General features: G+C 46.0%; 1 protein-coding gene across 4 annotated transcripts in view; it reads left to right on the forward strand.

Annotated features, from left to right (window-relative positions):
• Positions 1–21: 21 nt before the first annotated feature.
• The window catches only part of CFAP44 (cilia and flagella associated protein 44), a 64,063-nt gene continuing 44,074 nt past the window's right edge, over positions 22–20,010 (forward strand). Inside the window, exons 1-10 of one of the 4 annotated variants that reach the window (XM_068270891.1) lie at positions 22–215; positions 4,088–4,570; positions 7,023–7,103; positions 8,049–9,496; positions 9,542–9,650; positions 9,899–10,006; positions 10,443–10,620; positions 15,162–15,324; positions 15,828–15,930; positions 16,766–16,982. In XM_068270891.1, the coding sequence (XP_068126992.1) occupies positions 185–215; positions 4,088–4,570; positions 7,023–7,103; positions 8,049–9,496; positions 9,542–9,650; positions 9,899–10,006; positions 10,443–10,620; positions 15,162–15,324; positions 15,828–15,930; positions 16,766–16,982 (2,921 nt within the window). In that variant the 5' untranslated portion in view covers positions 22–184. Of the gene's footprint in view, positions 216–4,087; positions 4,571–7,022; positions 7,104–8,048; positions 9,651–9,898; positions 10,007–10,442; positions 10,621–15,161; positions 15,325–15,827; positions 15,931–16,765; positions 16,983–20,010 lie in introns of all 4 variants that reach the window. The other 3 variants (XM_068270890.1, XM_068270892.1, XM_068270893.1) reach the window with 3 other exon arrangements.

Raw genomic sequence — 20,010 nt, forward strand, 5'->3', positions numbered from 1 at the left:
CTATGGGCTGCTCTGTGCAGTTGCCGCTATTACGAAACCAGAAACATCGATGGTTATAGCGCCACCTGCTGGCGGAGAGCGGAATATACCGATGTCACGGCCAACGTCACTTGGTCACGTGGAGCTGTTGCCAGAGTAACCCCGGGACGCCGTCTCCCGTCTCCTAGCAACCGCAGTAACAAAGATGGCGGCGCAGGAGGAGGCAGCAGGGCCAGGTGAGGGGTGCAGGGGGGGCTCTGCTGGGGGAGGGGGAGAATACATTGGCGGCATGTTACTGCTTCTGTGTCTCAATGATGTACCATTAGCTAACCTATTAATGGGACATTGGAGAAACATAATCCCAGCTTTATATATTATTATTACTATTTCTGTATCATTACTTAATTTACTTTTCACCAGCAGCTGAACTCTGGATTGTGAGTCTGTGGCGGCTCCATTCTGTTATTATTATCTGCTGTTAGGCTACTTCCTCACATTTGCGCTGTGGGAAATGGAAGTGCAGTCGCAGCGTGCGCCACGTGTGTTTCTATGCGATTTCCATTCACTTATAGTGCTGAGTTACCTGGCATGCGCTTGTTAGGGCCTGTTTCCACTACATGCAGATTGGATGCAGAATGGTTGCAGAAAAACTGACTCCAATGAATGTCTATGGCCCTGTTTCCACTAAACTACGGTGACCATACGTCCGGCTTTACCCGGGACGCGTCCCGCCTTCGGGGGGCGCTGTCCCAGGCTGCATGAGGTCCCGGGAAACGTCCCGCTTTCAGCAGCGGGACATCCCGGCCTCAGGACTCTGGCCACCGTACTGACGCTGTGCTAGTTCATTCCCCGCAGCCCCGCTCCAGCAGCCTGCATTGTCCTCCGGCAGGCACAGGCAGAGCAGGGCTACGGGAAGATGGCGTCCGGAGGCGGAGCCATGTATTGGAGACTATTTGTGTCTCCAGTACAGGGCTCCGGGCGCCATCTTGCCGTAGCCCTGCTCTGCCTGTGCCTGCCGGAGGATTGGAGGAGGATCGTCCGGGGGAGCTGCACACACACGTGAGGGGACTTCTGTCAGGTGAGTAAATGCTTTTTTTTTCAGGTGAAATGTGCCCCCATTGCGTTTATTTTGTGCTGACATGTTGCCCGCAATGCGTTTATTTTGTGCTGAAATGTTGCCCGCAATGCGTTTATTTTGTGCTAAAATGTTGCCCGCAATGCGTTTATTTTGTGCTGACATGTTTGCCCCCATTGCGGTTATTTTGTGCTAAAATGTTGCCCACAATGCGTTTATTTTGTGCTGACATGTTTGCGGCCATTGCGTTTATTTTGTGCTGAAATATTGCCCGCAACACGTTTATTTTGTGCTGACATGTTGCCCGCAATGCGTTTATTTTGTGCTGACATGTTGCCCGCAATACGTTTATTTTGTGTTGAAATGTTGCCCGCAATACGTTTATTTTGTGCTGACATGTTGTTTTGTTTATTTTCTGGTGTCTGGGGTAACGGTTGCTGCATTTATTATTTAATGGTCATAGTTGGCTATGTTTGCTGCTTTGGAGTTATGGTATACTATTAGCATCACACAGTTTCTGCACACCCATGGTGCGAATCCTCGTTTGACCCCATCATGGCGTAAACACTGCATTCTTATGCCTCGCTGTTACATCATTATGTTAGCTCCGCCCATACAATCTCATGGCCACGCCCACTTTTTGGCGCGCAGCCCCCCACTTTTCGGCACGGCACGCGCACTCCCATTTTACCCCCTCCCCCCCCCCCCCCCCGTCCCGGGTTGAACCAACAAAAATCTGGTCACTCTAACTAAACGCGATTTTTCTGATGCAGATTTTCCCATAGGCATTAATTGGAGTCAGTTTTCCTGCATCCATTCTGCATCCAGTCTGCGTGTGGTGGCAACAGGCCCTAAGACACTTGTTGTAATGCGAGAACTCATGCGAATCCCTTTAGCTATGCCATGCCCAGTGTTTCGCACGCGTGATGCGATTTTATGCAGCCGACCAGCCCCCCACACGCACGTGGAGGCAGCCTATTGGTTTTAAGCATAGCCTCTTCCAAGTAAATCACAATGCAGTTGTGGGAATTTTTCAGCAGCCATGCGTTGCGATTTCATGGTGAATTGCAATGCATGGATAGAAGCCATTTAAGCCCACAAGGTGATACAGAACCACAAATGTAGCCAACACTAGAAGCTACTTGCAGCATGTCAACTATTCGATCCACACTGGTGCTGGTGCAGTTGACAGTAAACTCATGGAGATGAGCACTTCGATTCATCTCAAGGTGGGAGGCGGTGGATCCCGGCGCTAAACTGATTGCACAGATGCCAGCAGCCGTCCATCTGGACCAGCCCTATGGGGGACGCCATTTAAAGGACCTCTGTCACAAAAATCTTAAAATTTTAAATATAGGTAAAATTATACAGTTCAGTAATATGTTTTTTCCAGAGTAAAATGAGCCATAAATTACTTTTTTCCTACGTCCTATGTTGCTGTCACTTACAGTAGGTAGTAGAAATCTGACAGAATCGACAGGTTTGGGCTAGCCCATATCCTCATAGGGGTTTCTTTATTTTCAAAATGCACTTAGTAAATGGCAGTTGCTCCGTCCAACTGCCAAAAAAGTGTGCAGCGAGCAGAGAGGCTGTCCAGCATCTTTGTATAAATCTTTTTCAAGGAGTATCGTTATAAAGAAAAAAAGCCATGCTGAGAATCCCCCATGATGAGATGGACTAGCCCAAAACCTGTCGGTTCTGTCAGATTTCTACTACCTACTGTAAGTGACAGCAACATAGGAGAGAAGTAATTTATAGCTCATTTTGCTCCGGAAGAAACGTACTTCTTATTTGTATGCGTTTCAAATTTTAAAGAAAATCTGTAACGAAAAAACCTTCCCTAGGGGGTACTCACCTCGGGTGGGGGAAGCCTCCGGATCCTATTGAGGCTTCTCCCGTCCTCCTCGGTCCCACGACGGCGGCGAAAATCCTCCCAGAGCGGCGGCGATGTAAATATTTACCTCTGTGGCTCCAGCGCAGGTGCAGTATCCGCTCTCTGCACGGAGATAGGCGGAAAAAGCCAAAATCCGTTGGGCCGCTCTACTGCGCAGGCGCAAGTCTCCTGCGCAGTAGATCGGACCCGACGGAGATCGGCTATTTTCACCTATCTCCGTGGGAAGAGCCGCAACAGCTCCCCCACTGGAGCCAGAAAAGGTAAATATTGCACAGAGCAACAAATTGTCGGCTGTGCGTTCCGGGGGCTGCAGCGAGACCGCCGTGGGACACAGGAGGACGGGGGAAGCCTCAATAGGGTCCAGAGGCTTCCCCCTCCCGAGGTGAGTACCCTCCAGGGGAACTTTTTTTCAGTACAGGTTTTCTTTAAGATTTTCGCAACAGTTCCTCTTTAATGCTATCAAACACCTGGCCAGGGCACAGGAGCAGCATACAGATGGTGAATTAAGTGCCTTCTGACTCCCGTGAAAAAAGAACATGGTCCCTTCTATCATCATTAGTTTTTTTCTTAATTTTAACATAAAAAAAAGAAATATATCAATTTAAAGGATAGGGATAAAGTTTAGAGTTCAGTACAAAAATACATACATCAGTCCTGAAAGAGGGACACATGGTTCCCAAATAGGGACTGTCCCTCAAAAAACGGGGATTGCTGGGAGCTATGTACAGTATTTGTATGTCATTTACTTATCCTTTATATACAAATTAAGATTAAAAAACACCTGAAGTGAGAGACATATGAAGGCTGCCTGCCATATTTATCTCCTTTTAAATTATGCTGATTTCCTGGCTTTCGCGCTAATCCTCTGCTTCTATTTCGTCCATAGACCCTGAACAAGCATGCTTATCAGATGTTTCTGACTGAAGTGTGACTGGATTAGGCCTATGCTTGTTTCAGGTGTGTGACTCAGACACTACTACAGCCAAATAGACCAGCAGGACTGCCAGGCAAAGGGTATTGTTTAAAAGGAAATAAAAATGGCAGCCGCCAACTCCCTCTCACTTTAGGATTCCTTTAACTACACATAACATATATCTCTGAACGCTAAGACCAGAGTTCTTCTTCCATTATTGCTGTAGGGGATTCCAGTGAAGAAGGCCCAGACCTCAGCAGTGGTGAGACTATGGACACAGCAGAACACGATGGAAATGGACCTGATTCTGATGTTCCTGCAGAGGATGGAGGTGAAACCAGTGACACAGCGCCACCTCATGGTGATGGCGCCATACTAGGAGAGCCTCCAGGTGCTCAGGAAGAGGCTGGAGAGAGGCCACACACTGGGGGAGCAGAGGAGGCAGCCGGAGGACCATCTGTAGGGGAAGAAGGTCTGATCAGCACTGAGGACCTGGAGGCTGGTGATGGGTCAGAGGCCGGTGATGGACCGGAGGCCGGTGATGGGCCGGAGGCTGGTGATGGACTGGAGGATGGGTCGGGGGTGCTGGCAGCACAGACGTCAGAAAACCCCAATGCTGGGAATGAAGAGGTGATGTCCACCAGGGCAGAACCTGAAGGGGGTGCTGAGGAGATCCAACATCAGGAGAACCTCCCAGACATCTCATCTGGTGAGTCTACATCTCATTATCACCCTTCGATGTACAGATCATTCCATGACTTATGTTACTTTTGTTAGTTCCAGCAGCATAAACGTATTTGTCAGCACTAGACAGAGTATAGAGAACCGTCCTAATCAGTCTCTGCTGCTGAAGACACACAGGGCCAGCTTACACCTGAATCAGGATGATTATTTTTTGTATTTATAAAGCACCAATACATTACGTAGAGCTGGACAACAAATAGGGATACATACAATGTAAACAAGGGGTGACAGACAGAGAGGTAGCAAACGGTTATACAACATAGCACAAGGTTATACATGCCAACACGGTATAAGATGCATGATCATGTGAATTTACAGAGATTCAGCAATTCAAGTCTGAGATAGACCATAGCAAGGGTGGCATTGCTGGGGTTGGAAGATCAAAAAAGACACACTAATGGCCCATACTCACGGGCTACAATTGTTGCCGCAACCACGTGGCCGCAACCCCGAACCGTCGCTTGCCGCAACTGTTGCTAGTCCGCGTGTGTATGCGGACTAGCGACAGCAACCTCTATGCAGAACACGGCGCTTCCGGCGGTGGGGGAAGGAACGTTGGCGACAGCTTCCGTCGCACCGCTGATCCCTCTTCCGCGTGTGTACGCGGAGGGACCTGGCGAGGAGCTGTCGCGCACACGCTCACGTGTGCTAGCGACAGGCCACAAATGTAGCCCGTGAGTATGGGCCATTAGGGGGGAAGACCCTGCCAAAGGCTTATGATCTAAAGGGTGGGGGATGGACACATAAGGTAGGGCTGTGGAAAAGCTGGCATGGTCAATGAAAGGCTAGTAATTTTGAGTTTTTATGTAAATGTATGCATCATGGAAATGGATCAATTAAATGCAGCAGCTCTAAAAAGCCAGGTCTGCCAAGATGTGCATTCCACGTGTGTCTGGGGCAAGAAAAGCTTGTAGAAACCCTCTGAAGTTCATGCATTCCCAGCCTTTCGGGCTTTATGGCATTTGGATGAGTTCAGGTCACTTGAGTAGGAAGTGGTGGTGGTTTTGTGTATTTTCTGCTTAGAAGAGAAACTCTAGACTCTCGTTTTTTGTTGTGTCTGAGTTAAAGGGGAGCGATAGGGAGGTTGTCATATTTATTTCCTTTTAAACAATGAAAGTTGCCTGGCTGTCTCCCTGATTCTGTGCCTCTCATCATAGGCGAACGCAGGGAGGGATTACAGCTGCCCAGAATCCCCCCTCAGACCAGGGCTGGTGCAGTGTCTGGGGACAGGCATAAGGTGAGACAGCAGAATATCTGCAGCTCACAGCACCGCCCCCTTTCTTTCCCTGACTTTGGATGGAGCAGCAGCGTGTGTACAGAGCATGGAGCAGCTCTGGGGAACTTGTGGCCCATACTCACGGGCTACAATTGTCACCGCAACACGCGGCGCGCGCGTGTTGCGGCGACAGGTCGCCCGTGAGTATGCGGCGTTGCACGGGCGCGCACCCCGAACTGTCGCACGTCGCTGATGTCGCCAGGCGATTGAACCGCTCAATCGCCTGGCGACAGTTGCCGTGAGTACGCGGACTAGCGACAGCAACCTACATTAAGAATATGGAGCTTCCAGCGGGGGGAGGAGGAACATTGGCGACAGCTTCCGTCGCTCAGCTGATCTCTCTTCCGCGTGTGTACGCGGAGGGAGCTGGCGACGAGCTGTTGCCGGCCTGTCGCGCACACCCTCACGTGTGCTGGCAACAGGCCACTTTTGTCCCTCATGAGTATGGGCCATTAGAGTCAGGTATGAGCAAAGCCCTGTGCCCTGCTGTGTGAATGATTCACTTTCCCCTTCAATACCAATGTCGGCTGTCCTCATTATTATCTGCATCCAAACTGCTCCTGATCGATCCCGTTGTCGATCGGGAACTGATGAAACATTTAGGAAATAATTGTCAGATCCTGTCAGTCAGATGGGAAACTGCATTATGTGTACCCAGCATGCTGTCCTACCATATTATTATACTATATTGTGCGTTGCTGAGGGAGACCTTTCAGGAATCCCCCCCTTGAAAATCCTGGGTTTGCCCCTGCTCATAATTTTAGCTATAGACCCTGAACAAGCATCCAGATCTGGTGCTCCTACGTCTGACTGCATTATCCCCATGCTTATTTCAGGGTTGTGACTCAGGCATTACTGATCCCAAAAGACGGACAGGACAGCCAGGCAACCGGCATTGTTTAAAGGGAAATAAACATGGCAGCCTCCATATCCCTCTCTCCTCAAGTTTACTTTAAGGCGAACTCACCAGGATAGCAGAAATATCTGTGTTTAGTGTCTCTAAGTTTATTTTGGAGACAAACTCAAATTATTATCAGGCTTTTTTTTTTTCCTAAAAACTAATTTGGAGGAACATCTCTATGTCACACGGGCCAATCAAACTGCAGCTCTTATTTTTCCATTTTTCCTTCACTATAAACAGGCACAGAAGAAGGTGAGATGAGGAGCACTGCACAAGAAGGAGTGACAGTAGGGGGCGCTGTGATGGACATGGAGGATTCTGGTGGGTGTGATATTATTTTGAATCTCCATGTGATGATAGTCAGGCCTCAGCTGTACTCAGTTATCTTGTATTAGTGAACATCTGCTCTTCAGCTGAACGAGGCCTGACGAGGGATCTGGCAACCTCACAGCGTTGCCTCCTGCCGAACGAGGCTCCCCGATCCATCTTCCTGCCCGCGGGAACACATGACGTCAATGATGACGCAATAGAGATTTCAAACAATCGTGGCACTTTGTGCGGGAGTCATTGGGGTATCTTAAAGATCCAACCCACCGTGACGGTCGCTATCGCCGTGCATTGCAAAGCGTTATTCACTTAATCACACGCCTGTACTTACGTCACAAGATTGCGGAAAACGATCGCTCGGCGTTCAAAAAATTGCCAGTCATTGGAACAATTGCGGGCATATCGAGAGGTGGGATTGGGCCTTTCTGGCTACAAAGATCAATATGGCCGCACTTCCTGCATTTGGATTACAGATGAGATGCAGATATTCTGGGTTTGGGCATGCAGATAGCTTCCAGGCTTGTAACTGAGCCAAACTAACGTTGTGGCTGCTGCATTTGTTAGCCTGAGTTCCAGCATACATGCCATTTATATATAAACCCCAAATATTTCCATCTCATTGATCATATAAGGACAATGGGAGTTACTGGGATTTTAGTTCTTCCACTGTCTCCAACATAGTTACAATGTGACATCAGTCCAAAAGAGCAGCAAAAGGCCTGAGAGCCCCCTGGCTGCTCTGGGGCCCACAAACAGGGAGGGGGCCCAGTATCTCCAGAACCTATTTACTTGCATTAAACCCCATATCTTGGTTGATGCTAATGGGCCTGTAGGCGAACTCAGGTGTCGGTGAAAAGTTGTGAGACAGTTATTGGAGCAGGGAGATGTTGTGTATAATAATATTAGTAATATTGACATATTTTGCCACCCTGCAAGCAGAGGACAGCATGATGAAAGACTCAACTGATGGAGAAATCTCGCCAAAGGAAGTAGCAGTTTATGCAGGTGGTCAAGATGCTCAGGAGGGTACCACTGAGGCCACACAGGAGGGTACCACTGAGGAAACACAGGCCAGTACCACTGCAGACTCGAGTCCAGATGAAGCTATACAGGAGAGTCTAATGGAGGCCACAGAAGAAAACCCCAATTGGGCCACAGAAGAGAGTACACCTGAGAAAACTGAGGAGAGTCCAGCAGAAGCTACAGAGGAGAGTCCAGCAGAAGCTACAGAGGAGAGTCCAGCAGAAGCTACAGAGGAGAGTCCAGCAGAAGCTACAGAGGAGAGTCCAGCAGAAGCTACAGAGGAGAGTCCAGCAGAAGCTACAGAGGAGAGTCCAGCAGAAGCTACAGAGGAGAGTCCAGCAGAAGCTACAGAGGAGAGTCCAGCAGAAGCTACAGAGGAGAGTCCAGCAGAAGCTACAGAGGAGAGTCCAGCAGAAGCTACAGAGGAGAGTCCAGCAGATGCTACAGAGGAGAGTCCAGCAGAAGCTACAGAGGAGAGTCCAGCAGAAGCTACAGAGGAGAGTCCAGCAGAAGCTACAGAGGAGAGTCCAGCAGAAGCTACAGAGGAGAGTCCAGCAGAAGCTACAGAGGAGAGTCCAGCAGAAGCTACAGAGGAGAGTCCAGCAGAAGCTACAGAGGAGAGTCCAGCAGAAGCTACAGAGGAGAGTCCAGCAGAAGCTACAGAGGAGAGTCCAGCAGAAGCTACAGAGGAGAGTCCAGCAGAAGCTACAGAGGAGAGTCCAGCAGAAGCTACAGAGGAGAGTCCAGCAGAAGCTACAGAGGAGAGTCCAGCAGAAGCTACAGAGGAGAGTCCAGCAGAAGCTACAGAGGAGAGTCCAGCAGAAGCTACAGAGGAGAGTCCAGCAGAAGCTACAGAGGAGAGTCCAGCAGAAGCTACAGAGGAGAGTCCAGCAGAAGCTACAGAGGAGAGTCTAGAAGAAGCTACAGCTGAGAGTCCAGTGGAAGCTACTGAGGAGAGTCCAGCAGATGCTACAGAGGAGAATCCAGCGGAAGTTGTAGAGGAGAGCCCAGTGGAAGCTACAGAGGACAGTCCAGAAGAAGCTACAGATGAGAGTCCAGTGGAAGCTACTGAGGACAGTCCAGCAGAAGCTACCGAGGACAGTGCAGCAGAAGCTACAGAGGAGAGTCCAGCAGAACCTACAGAGGAGAGTCTAGAGGAAGCAATAGAGGAGAGTCCAGTGGAAGCTACAGAGGAGAGTCCAGTGGAAGCTACAGAGGAGAGTCCAGTGGAAGCTACAGAGGAGAGTCCAGTGGAAGCTACAGAGGAGAGTCCAGTGGAAGCTACAGAGGAGAGTCTAGTTGAAGCTACAGTGGAGAGTCCAGCGGAAGTTACAGAGGAGATTCCACCAGCAGAAGCTACAGAGGAGAGTCCAGCAGAAGCTACAGAGGAGAGTCCAGAAGAAGCTATTGAGAGTCCAGCAGAAGCTACACAGGATAATCCAAAAGAGAATTCCACTGAGGCCACAGAGATGAATCTAGTGGAGACCACACAGGAGAGTCCAACAGAAGCTGCAGAGGGTAAAACGCTCAAATAAAACTGACCTGCTTCATGCTTTACTATGGGAGCATCTTCGCCTAGTCTTTTCCACCAATCTGCAGACTTCATTTCCTATTGCTGTCTCCTCTGGGTGTGCCTTGCCTGTATTCATTATGAGTGATTGACTAGGGAGTGGTGTATTCTCTTTCTTTGCAGTGCCTCCATCTCTGGCACCTGCCAGGCATGGTAATTGTAGAAATAACGAAGATTTTTCTGGTTTATATTCTAGCCGTGCCTAACGAGAGAGACATAACCGAAGAGGAGGACACAGCCAGGGGAAAATCAAGTGGTCCAACAGAAGACGATAAGACTGCAAGAGACACAACCACCGATGAGAGTGAGAAACCAGTCAATGTTTGCTACTTCTCATTTTTAATAGATGTATATATAGTGCCACAATATTTTGTAATGTTTTGTACTTTTGTAAAAGAGCCAGTTTGTATCAAGTTAGGAGACACAGGAGCAACTTAATAGGCACCATCTACCCAAGAGTTTTATTATATTTCTGGGTGAAGTGTAGCAGGATAAAGTTAAATTATTGAGCTTGTTAGTTTTTTGCCAGAAATCTAAAGGTGTCCCCCGGTGATAGTGGTCTCCTCTATAGTGGTCTGTCAAGTTGGATCACTGTCTCCTACTCTACTCAAGGATTAGAAGTGGTTAGAGAGTCGATAGCACATGGGCAGAAGATTAGAGTGAAAAAGTAGTCTCGGCGGTATAATAAAATCTTGCCTGTTACTTATTTCATATTGTTTTTTTCTTTCTTTCTGAAATAGACCAAGTACCAGAATCACCCTCCGCTGAACAACCAAAGTCTGGAGAAGATGGACAAGAGGAGGGTGAGGAGGAAACACAGAAGATACCAGATGACTTCTACTATGATTACAACAACATCTGCTCCCAGCCGTACATCACCCCCGACTCCGGGATCCCCGGCAAAGTCCTCCAACTCCTGTATCCTTTATTCTTAGAGTATATTCAGGAGAACCTCCAGCTGGACTGGACCATCTTCTTTATTCCTGTTATAGAGTACTAAGGATCCGGTTTACCTCCTCCATGGCATTGTAGCTGAAAGAAGAACTCAGACTCAACTTCTCTGAGCCTGACTTATTTCCTTTCTCTTGGAGGGAGATCATTGGAGAACATCTGTGATCTTGCAAACCTATGCAACAAAAGAGAAAACGACTAACTGGTGGCACCCATACAATTCAATTGTAAAACAATAAAACAACATTCAGAAAGAAGGTAGGTGTTGGTTTACCCATCGATGACAACTTTTTGAAATATTTCACAGTTTATTGAACACAAGAGACAGGCAATGTGTTTTGTGGCCTGAAGCCACTTTTCAGGTCAATGCATATGCCCGGTAAATAGTTTCTGCATGCTCAGAATACAGTTCCTTCTTTTTAATTGCCTTACAATTTTATGGGTGCCTCCAGTTAGTCGTTTTCTCGTGTTTTCACCCCTTTTAGGGGGTTAGAAATTTCAACCTGTTTTAAAACTGTCATTTTTTTAGAGAAGCAACCACACAACTACCCAAAGGCCGAGTGGTGACGGTACTTTCACACAAGTGATTATATCGGTTGCATATTGGGCAATGAGAGTATCCATTTTTCTGTTTACCGACACTTTCGTGTTTTTTGAAAATACAACACCAGATTGGGCGTACGTATGTGTACAGCGCAGGTGAGCTGGGCACAGGGTGAGCCAAATTACGGCTCACCCTGCTGCCGCTCACATCCCTGGCGGCGTTGAATATTGGTCCCCCTCTGAGCCGTAGCAACTCAAAAGGAGGAGTCATTCGTGGTCTGGCAATTGCCTGGACCCCAAATTACCCTTACACGCCCCGCGCAGTATAATATTACTGCTATGGCGGCACCTAGTTTCGGTGCTGAGCCACCTGCTTCGCAGATTGGACTCCCAGTATTCCTGTGGGTTTTTTTTTATCTCCACATAAAACGATCTATGCAACAAAAGTATAACCCTTGACTGGGTCATTTTGTATCATAGTCGGAGTTGCTGATTAGGAAATTCACAGCTGTGGGCTTGTGCATCAGCCACATGAAGAACTTTTTTTTTTTTTTAATAAACCCAGGCCAAGTTTGCAGCTTCTCCAATGATGTCCAGAGTTTTGTACACAGCTCTGGTGTCTCCCGATGTTCTGGGCAGATTGTGCCTCTGTAAACGCCTTGCAGAATCTCTGATAACACCTTCCTCCCACCATATTAATTGTCTTGGTCTGGTATCTACTTTAAACTGTGGTTGTATGGGTGCTTTTTTATTTTTGTAACGCAGATTATCCTTGAAAGAGGAATAATAAAAATAAAACATAACATTTAATGAAAGATCAAAGATAAAAACGTAGTAGTGCTGGTAACATATACTAGCTTGGTTGACAAAACAGTGTAAGGTGATACTAATGAATGGTAATATCCTCAGCTTACATTGCAAGGGATTAATTCACTCTTCCCACTGCACTGATACAGAGGCGTATTTAGAGGGGTGCAGGTATGGCTCATGCCATGGGCCCCACAGCACCATAGGCGCCATGCCTGCTCCTGTGCTGCGCCACTATGTCTTCTACTGTGCTGTGCCTCCCCTCAAATCACATTAATTCTGTTATCTGGGGCTACTTAATTTTATGTAGGGTGCATTTGTCTTAGTTTTAGGAAAGTGGACAGAGAGGGAATAGGAAGACCTATTTCCAAAAAAGTAACTTCAGCAATATCCCGAACCTTAAAAACACAGGCAACCATAGTAACAGCTACATGAACAACCTGACATGTTTCGTTTTATTTTGTATGTATCAGTGCAGTGAGAGGAGTGACTGTATCCCTTGCAATGTAAGCTGAGGATATTACCATTCATTAGTATCACCTTCCACTGTTTTGTCACTAAGCTAGTATGTGTTACCAGCGCTACTACGTTTTTATCTTTGATCTTTCATTAAAAGTTATGGTACTGCATGTTTTATTTTTATTTTTCCTCTTTCAAGGATAATCTGTGTTTAAATATTTAAATCAGGTGTGTGTTCTCTGTTCAGTGGATGCCCCCAATTATGTACAAAGGTCAAGTATACTTTATTCAATTAAATATCCAAATAAGTAAAATCCCGTGTCCGGTTCAATACTGGTGGTGTCTGTATCACCCAATAATACAGATAAATTGCCAGACACGTGGGTGGGGGTCTTTGCTGATCCCACACCTCCACTGGGGGTAAAATGAGGAGGGGCTAGCTATCTCACACTCCCTGCTGTTAGTAAAAACAATAGATATCCATATCCAGTGTTAATTGACTAATGATGTGATCAGATTGCCCACTGACTGTTCAGAAATAGGTGCAATATATAATCAGCCAGTTCAAGGATTAGAGATATTATTCCATCATGGGAAACAAAGGGTGCTCAATACATACATTGACACAGAACTTCAATGTTTCATCCCAAAAGGCTTCGTCAGGAAGTGAAATGCAGTGTACCATGCGAACAACAATTATTTACAACACCCCCTACCACATAGCAAAGTTTCCCAGCAGTATAACTGCCCCAGTCAGAGATGAATGGCCTCTTTGAGGCTGCAGGTTAAATACCTGAATGTCAGTGGAAATACCCCGCCTGCTGGGTGTGTCAGGTGGTCCATAGGACCACATTTTGCAGTGACTATTCCTAGTACCATTCTTGGAATTTCATCAAACGCTTTAGATGCCATAGTCCATTGTTCCCCAACCCTGTCCTCAAGGCCCACCAACGGTACATGTTTTGTGGAAATCCACAGTTGGTTAATCAGCTATGCTGAGAAACGAATTACCCCACCTGTGAATGCTTGTGGTTTCCTGCAAAACATGTACTGTTGGTGGGCCTTGAGGACAGGGTTGGGGAGCTCTGCCCATAGTCCATACCTGTAGCCAATCCCCCCATTTTCTGCAGGAATGCAGCATGTCCTTTGAATCAATTCTAGTGTGACTTTAGGATGGTTTGTGCTGGGACATGGTTTGAGACATCAGTTGGATGGCTTAGTTTGTGTTTTGTTGGACTGAGCCTGTACAAGTTCTGTATGGGACTGCAGTTTAGGACAGTGGACATTCTCTATCCTTCTATAGTGAATATTGGAGATCTGCAGGACAGAGGCTGTACAGGTTCTCCAGGGGAATACAGTTTAGGATGGTGGACCTTCTCTATCCTTCCTATAGAAAATACTGGAGCTCTGCGGGGCAGAACGTGCCTAGGTTCACCAGGGATTACAGTTTAGGATGGTGGACCTTCTCTATCCTTCCTATAGACAATACTGGAGATCTGCGGGGCAGAATGTGCCTAGGTTCACCAGGGATTGCAGTTTAGGATGGTGGACCTTCTCTATCCTTCCTATAGATTATACTAGAGATCTGCAGGACAGAGTCTGTACAGGTTCTCCAGGGGCCTACTGTTTAGGACAGTGGACCTTCTTTATCCTTTTATAGAGCTGTGTTCCCCAACCCTGTCCTCAAGGCCCACCAACAGTACGTTTTGCAGAAAACCACACACAATTAGTGTCTCAGCAGAGCTGATTAACTACCTGGTGGGCCTTGAGGAAAGGGTTGGGGAACACTGCTTATGCTGGGTACACACAATGCGTTTTTTTTTTGTTTGTTTTCAACGTTTTTATTGAGATTTTTAAATTTTAACAACTCAGATTGTACATAAAGTTATAAACAACAAGAGAAGAACAAAAGGGGATAACTTTTACAGATGTTTTCAACTTTTAGCTGAACACGATGCGTTTTTTTTGGGTCGATTTTTCGTCCGATCGATTTTTGATTCATTGTTCTGCTCGATTTCCAGCTCGATCCTCTTATCTTTTCTTATCTATTTCCATTCACTTCTATGAGAAATCGAACAGAAAAACGATCGAAAATAAGATTGGACATGTCGGAAATTATCTATCGAACCATCTATCTGCCGACAAAAACGTATGGTGTATTCTCAGCATTAGAGGGTACTGGAGCTCTGCAGTCCAGGGATTACAGTTTAGGACAGTGGACCTTCCTTATCCTTTCTATAGAGAATACTGATTATTCGCAGGTCGGATTCTGTACAGGCTCTTCAGGGCAGGCCCAGCAAGGGGTTTACAGTTTAGGATAGTTGACCTTCTCCTGAGTTTATGCAGGCTCTATAGAGGATTTCAGCGTATGTGTTGCATCTGTATCCCTCCTAAAGAGAAAAAAATCTGTAAAAGCTTCATGGGAGTTGTAGTCTAGATAGAGCACCCCGTGTTAGGAATATCGAGGTGCTGTAAGTCAGAGATTACACAAGCTTTATGACCATAGTTTATGGCCTGTAAACTATGGTCTCTATAGAGCTTGTGTAATTTATGAGGAAAGGCTTCTGTAGAAAATACTGATAGTATGTACTGTAGAACAGAGTCTGTACATGTCCCATTGGGGATTCTAGTTTTGGAGCATCTCCTTCTCTGTAGAGTTGGCTATGTGGGGTATTGTTTTTTTCCTCAATGTTCCTCAGACACTCTTTTGGGTACGACTGCACCAGACGGGCCAATCTTCACCTCCTGGAGGACCAGGTGTTGTTGTACGCAGCCGGCACTATGTGTGTCATTGTGGCCCTGAAGACACAAGAACAGCAATATATCCGGAGTAGCAGCGGAGGAGGGATCGGGGCTGTCACTGTACGCTCCTTTTTCTTTGTATTCAGTTCTTTTCAATGAATGTAATAATAAATACTTTTTAAAGCACTCCTGACCCGAGACAAAGATACCTAAGGTAAGCACAGAGGTATGTCCATGCTGGATCAACATACCTCTGTGTGTTGTCCGTTCCTCTCCTCATTCCCCCCGGTCCCCGTAATCACTCCTTGAAAAATTGTCTTTTTGGCTAAAGTCAAATGTTCAGAAAGGAAAAGGCGGGGTTGCTGCCACGTTCCCTCCTCTTCTCCGCCCCATTCACTCCCCTCAGGGGGAACATCACAGCAATACAAAGAGGTATGTGGATCCAGCATGGACACACCTTTGTGCTTACTTCAGGTAGCTTTGCCTTGGGTCAGGTGTCCTTTAAGTGGACCTTTGCTGGGAGTGTATGAAGCTGCCATTGCTGGCCTGGATCTGAGGAATCCCTGCACTCTGAGCTCAGTGCGATTTCTCTCTATGATCCCGTATGCTTTGCTTTCTTCCAGGTACACCCCAGCAGAAGATATTTTGCAGTGGCAGAAAAAGGACACAAACCGAACATCATTCTGTATGAATACCCCTCACTGAAGCCCTTCCGGATACTGCGGGGTGAGGTCACACTAGACCCAACTGACAGACAGAGCAATTTCTGCATGTTTGCTTTGATAAGCTATACTGTATCAGCTATCGGCAATCCCTCTCTATAGCCCACTGACTGACTCCAATTTATTTAGGGACTTGCAAGTGCTCCAGGCCAAATAATTTATTTTAGCAAATTTTTTTTTTATTTCTTATTTGTTGCATTTCCTTGCTTCTAATTAGTACTGCTGTAATGTGTATTTATGGCCACTTGTCACTAGGGGGCAGTGTGAGACCCTAACAGAGGACTTCTGCTTTCAGTTTTTATATTTTCTGTTACTAGAGAGAGATAAAAGCATTCCAATAATTTACAGCACAATGAGCTCTGCTGACTGAGGTCAAAAGCAGAGTACTTATCTCAAATGAAGCTGCTAATACAGTGCCTGGCATAGAATGCTTATCAATGTTGGAAAACCTCTCCAAGTCAGTTTACACTCACTCTATTAGCAAAAAAACATTCCAAAGCATGAAACAGGCAACAGTATTCAAATATGAACTACAGCAACTGATATAAGCAGGGCATATATTTATTTATCATTACCTTTAAGGGGACAGTTCTAATTTCCTCCTTAGCAACCTCCAGCCAGTAAGTTACCAGGGGCTTTTTGTCCATGTGGCTAAAGTGGGAGTGTTTAGGCTAAAGGCATTGGAGCAGGCAGCTGTCAGTTACTGAAGATCTATTAATTAATCAAAAAGGTACCGATAGTTGTGTTTTTTTTTATTTAAACTAAGCTGTTCACTACATAATTGCAACAAAAAGCTGTACCTGATCCAGAGCTTTAATGCCAGGTTATGAATCCTGCAGGGGGCACGGAGGAAGCGTACGCCTTCGTAGACTTTAACACGTCGGGGAGCCTCCTGGCCAGCGTGGGGAGCAGTCCGGATTACATGCTGACCATCTGGGACTGGAAGCAGGAGAAGATCATGCTGAGATCCAAGGCCTTCTCCCAAGACGTGTTCCAGGTGACCTTCTCTCCGGAGACCGAGGAGCAGCTGACCACCTGCGGGACCGGCCACATCAGGTGCGGCCCTCCACACTGCAGCATGCTGAGTATAAGATGCTTCTCAGAACAAGTCCATGTTGTCTCATACAGATATACAGATATATATATAACATGGCTCTGGGTACTGGTATTTATACAGTGTACTAGACAGCTTCCCAGAAAGTAAGGCCTGTTACACACATCCAGTTTTGATTGGCCAGTTTTACCACCTCCATTTAGTATGATGGTGAACAGATTTGTGATAAAATTAGTCAGTGACTGGCCAATCAAATTACCGTTTGCAAATCAATCATTAGGGCATTAGGTTTTGGAGAATGAGCGTTGTACAGGCACGTTTGCATACTGTAGTTTTTATAACAAAATCAAAATTTCATCTATGGTCTAAAGCAGTGTTTCTCAACATTACTGCAGCATGTACCCCTTTATTAATGGCTGTGTAGGCCAAGCACCCCCGATTGTGAGTAACAACATCTCAAGTACCCCTTGACATATACATACTGCTTAGGAGTACTTCATAATTGTGTATAAATCCTTATTAAGGTTCATTTATATATAGAGAAAAAGGTGTAGGCAGCGCTTCCAAATACAGAAAGCTGCACCTGAATTGATTAAGCTGCAGAGTAGTGCAGAGCTCCAATGGACCATATTACACAACATGCATTCAAACAGGTACAGCAATGGAGGGCGTTAGCTTCAGCAAATAATATGTGCACAAATCATTTCCTACTAGACTTCCCCCCGGCGTTGACGTGCCCCCTCGGGGAAGACCTACCACTAACCTGACATTAAAAGCATAACTTACCTGGTGCGACTTATCATACAATGGTATACACATTTCTTCAAGACAGACAAACAAAAATGACAGCGCTCACAGGCTGCAACTGGCTTATAAACCATCAAGGGGCGTGTACAGACCCCCAGGGGCTAAATACACGCCTTGAATCCAAATCAGATGCAAAATTATGCAAATTTAAGTGCTAATTTATGTGCTAGTCCCTAATCTAAAATTTGAATGCAGATTGGATGCAGGCTACCACAAGTATACTTAGAACATTTTACATAGAGAAAAAGGTGTAGGCAGCGCTTCCAAATACAGAAAGCTGCACCTGAATTGATTAAGCTGCAGAGTAGTGCAGAGCTCCAATGGACCATATTACACAACATGCATTCAAACAGGTACAGCAATGGAGGGCGTTAGCTTCAGCAAATAATATGTGCACAAATCATTTCCTACTAGACTTCCCCCCGGCGTTGACGTGCCCCCTCGGGGAAGACCTACCACTAACCTGACATTAAAAGCATAACTTACCTGGTGCGACTTATCATACAATGGTATACACATTTCTTCAAGACAGACAAACAAAAATGACAGCGCTCACAGGCTGCAACTGGCTTATAAACCATCAAGGGGCGTGTACAGACCCCCAGGGGCTAAATACACGCCTTGAATCCAAATCAGATGCAAAATTATGCAAATTTAAGTGCTAATTTATGTGCTAGTCCTTAATCTAAAATTTGAATGCAGATTGGATGCAGGCTACCACAAGTATACTTAGAACATTTTACATAGAGAAAAAGGTGTAGGCAGCGCTTCCAAATACAGAAAGCTGCACCTGAATTGATTAAAGAGAACCAGAGATGAAGCAACCTCATGTATTTTACCTTATAAATCAGTGGGAACATGACAGTAAACACCTAATCTGCTCTTTGTTACATTGTTCTCTGTTTAATTTGCCTGTTATCACCTCTAAGATAAGAATCCCGACTAAGCAGTCGGTCTGGCTTTGCTACAGAATAATTATAGCTGAGACTGTGTTCTTTGCTGTCTTCAAGTCCAAGCCTGCCCCCTGCTGGCTTTGCTCAGGAATCATTATAGCTGAGTCATTATAGCAAAGCCAGAATCAATGCTCAGTCCGGGATTCTTATCTCAGCTAGATAACAGACACTTTTAGCAGTGAGGATGGAACAGAGAGCATGGTAAATGTTTTCTCTAATGTTCCCACTGATTTCTATGGTAAAATACACAAGGGTGCTTCGTCTCTGGTTCACTTTAAGCTGCAGAGTAGTGCAGAGCTCCAATGGACCATATTACACAACATGCATTCAAACAGGTACAGCAATGGAGGGCGTTAGCTTCAGCAAATAATATGTGCACAAATCATTTCCTACTAGACTTCCCCCCGGCGTTGACGTGCCCCCTCGGGGAAGACCTACCACTAACCTGACATTAAAAGCATAACTTACCTGGTGCGACTTATCATACAATGGTATACACATTTCTTCAAGACAGACAAACAAAAATGACAGCGCTCACAGGCTGCAACTGGCTTATAAACCATCAAGGGGCGTGTACAGACCCCCAGGGGCTAAATACACGCCTTGAATCCAAATCAGATGCAAAATTATGCAAATTTAAGTGCTAATTTATGTGCTAGTCCCTAATCTAAAATTTGAATGCAGATTGGATGCAGGCTACCACAAGTATACTTAGAACATTTTACATAGAGAAAAAGGTGTAGGCAGCGCTTCCAAATACAGAAAGCTGCACCTGAATTGATTAAGCTGCAGAGTAGTGCAGAGCTCCAATGGACCATATTACACAACATGCATTCAAACAGGTACAGCAATGGAGGGCGTTAGCTTCAGCAAATAATATGTGCACAAATCATTTCCTACTAGACTTCCCCCCGGCGTTGACGTGCCCCCTCGGGGAAGACCTACCACTAACCTGACATTAAAAGCATAACTTACCTGGTGCGACTTATCATACAATGGTATACACATTTCTTCAAGACAGACAAACAAAAATGACAGCGCTCACAGGCTGCAACTGGCTTATAAACCATCAAGGGGCGTGTACAGACCCCCAGGGGCTAAATACACGCCTTGAATCCAAATCAGATGCAAAATTATGCAAATTTAAGTGCTAATTTATGTGCTAGTCCCTAATCTAAAATTTGAATGCAGATTGGATGCAGGCTACCACAAGTATACTTAGAACATTTTACATAGAGAAAAAGGTGTAGGCAGCGCTTCCAAATACAGA

Source organism: Hyperolius riggenbachi, chromosome 2 (assembly GCF_040937935.1).
Source record: "Hyperolius riggenbachi isolate aHypRig1 chromosome 2, aHypRig1.pri, whole genome shotgun sequence".
In the NCBI taxonomy this organism is placed as follows: Eukaryota; Metazoa; Chordata; class Amphibia; order Anura; family Hyperoliidae; genus Hyperolius; species Hyperolius riggenbachi.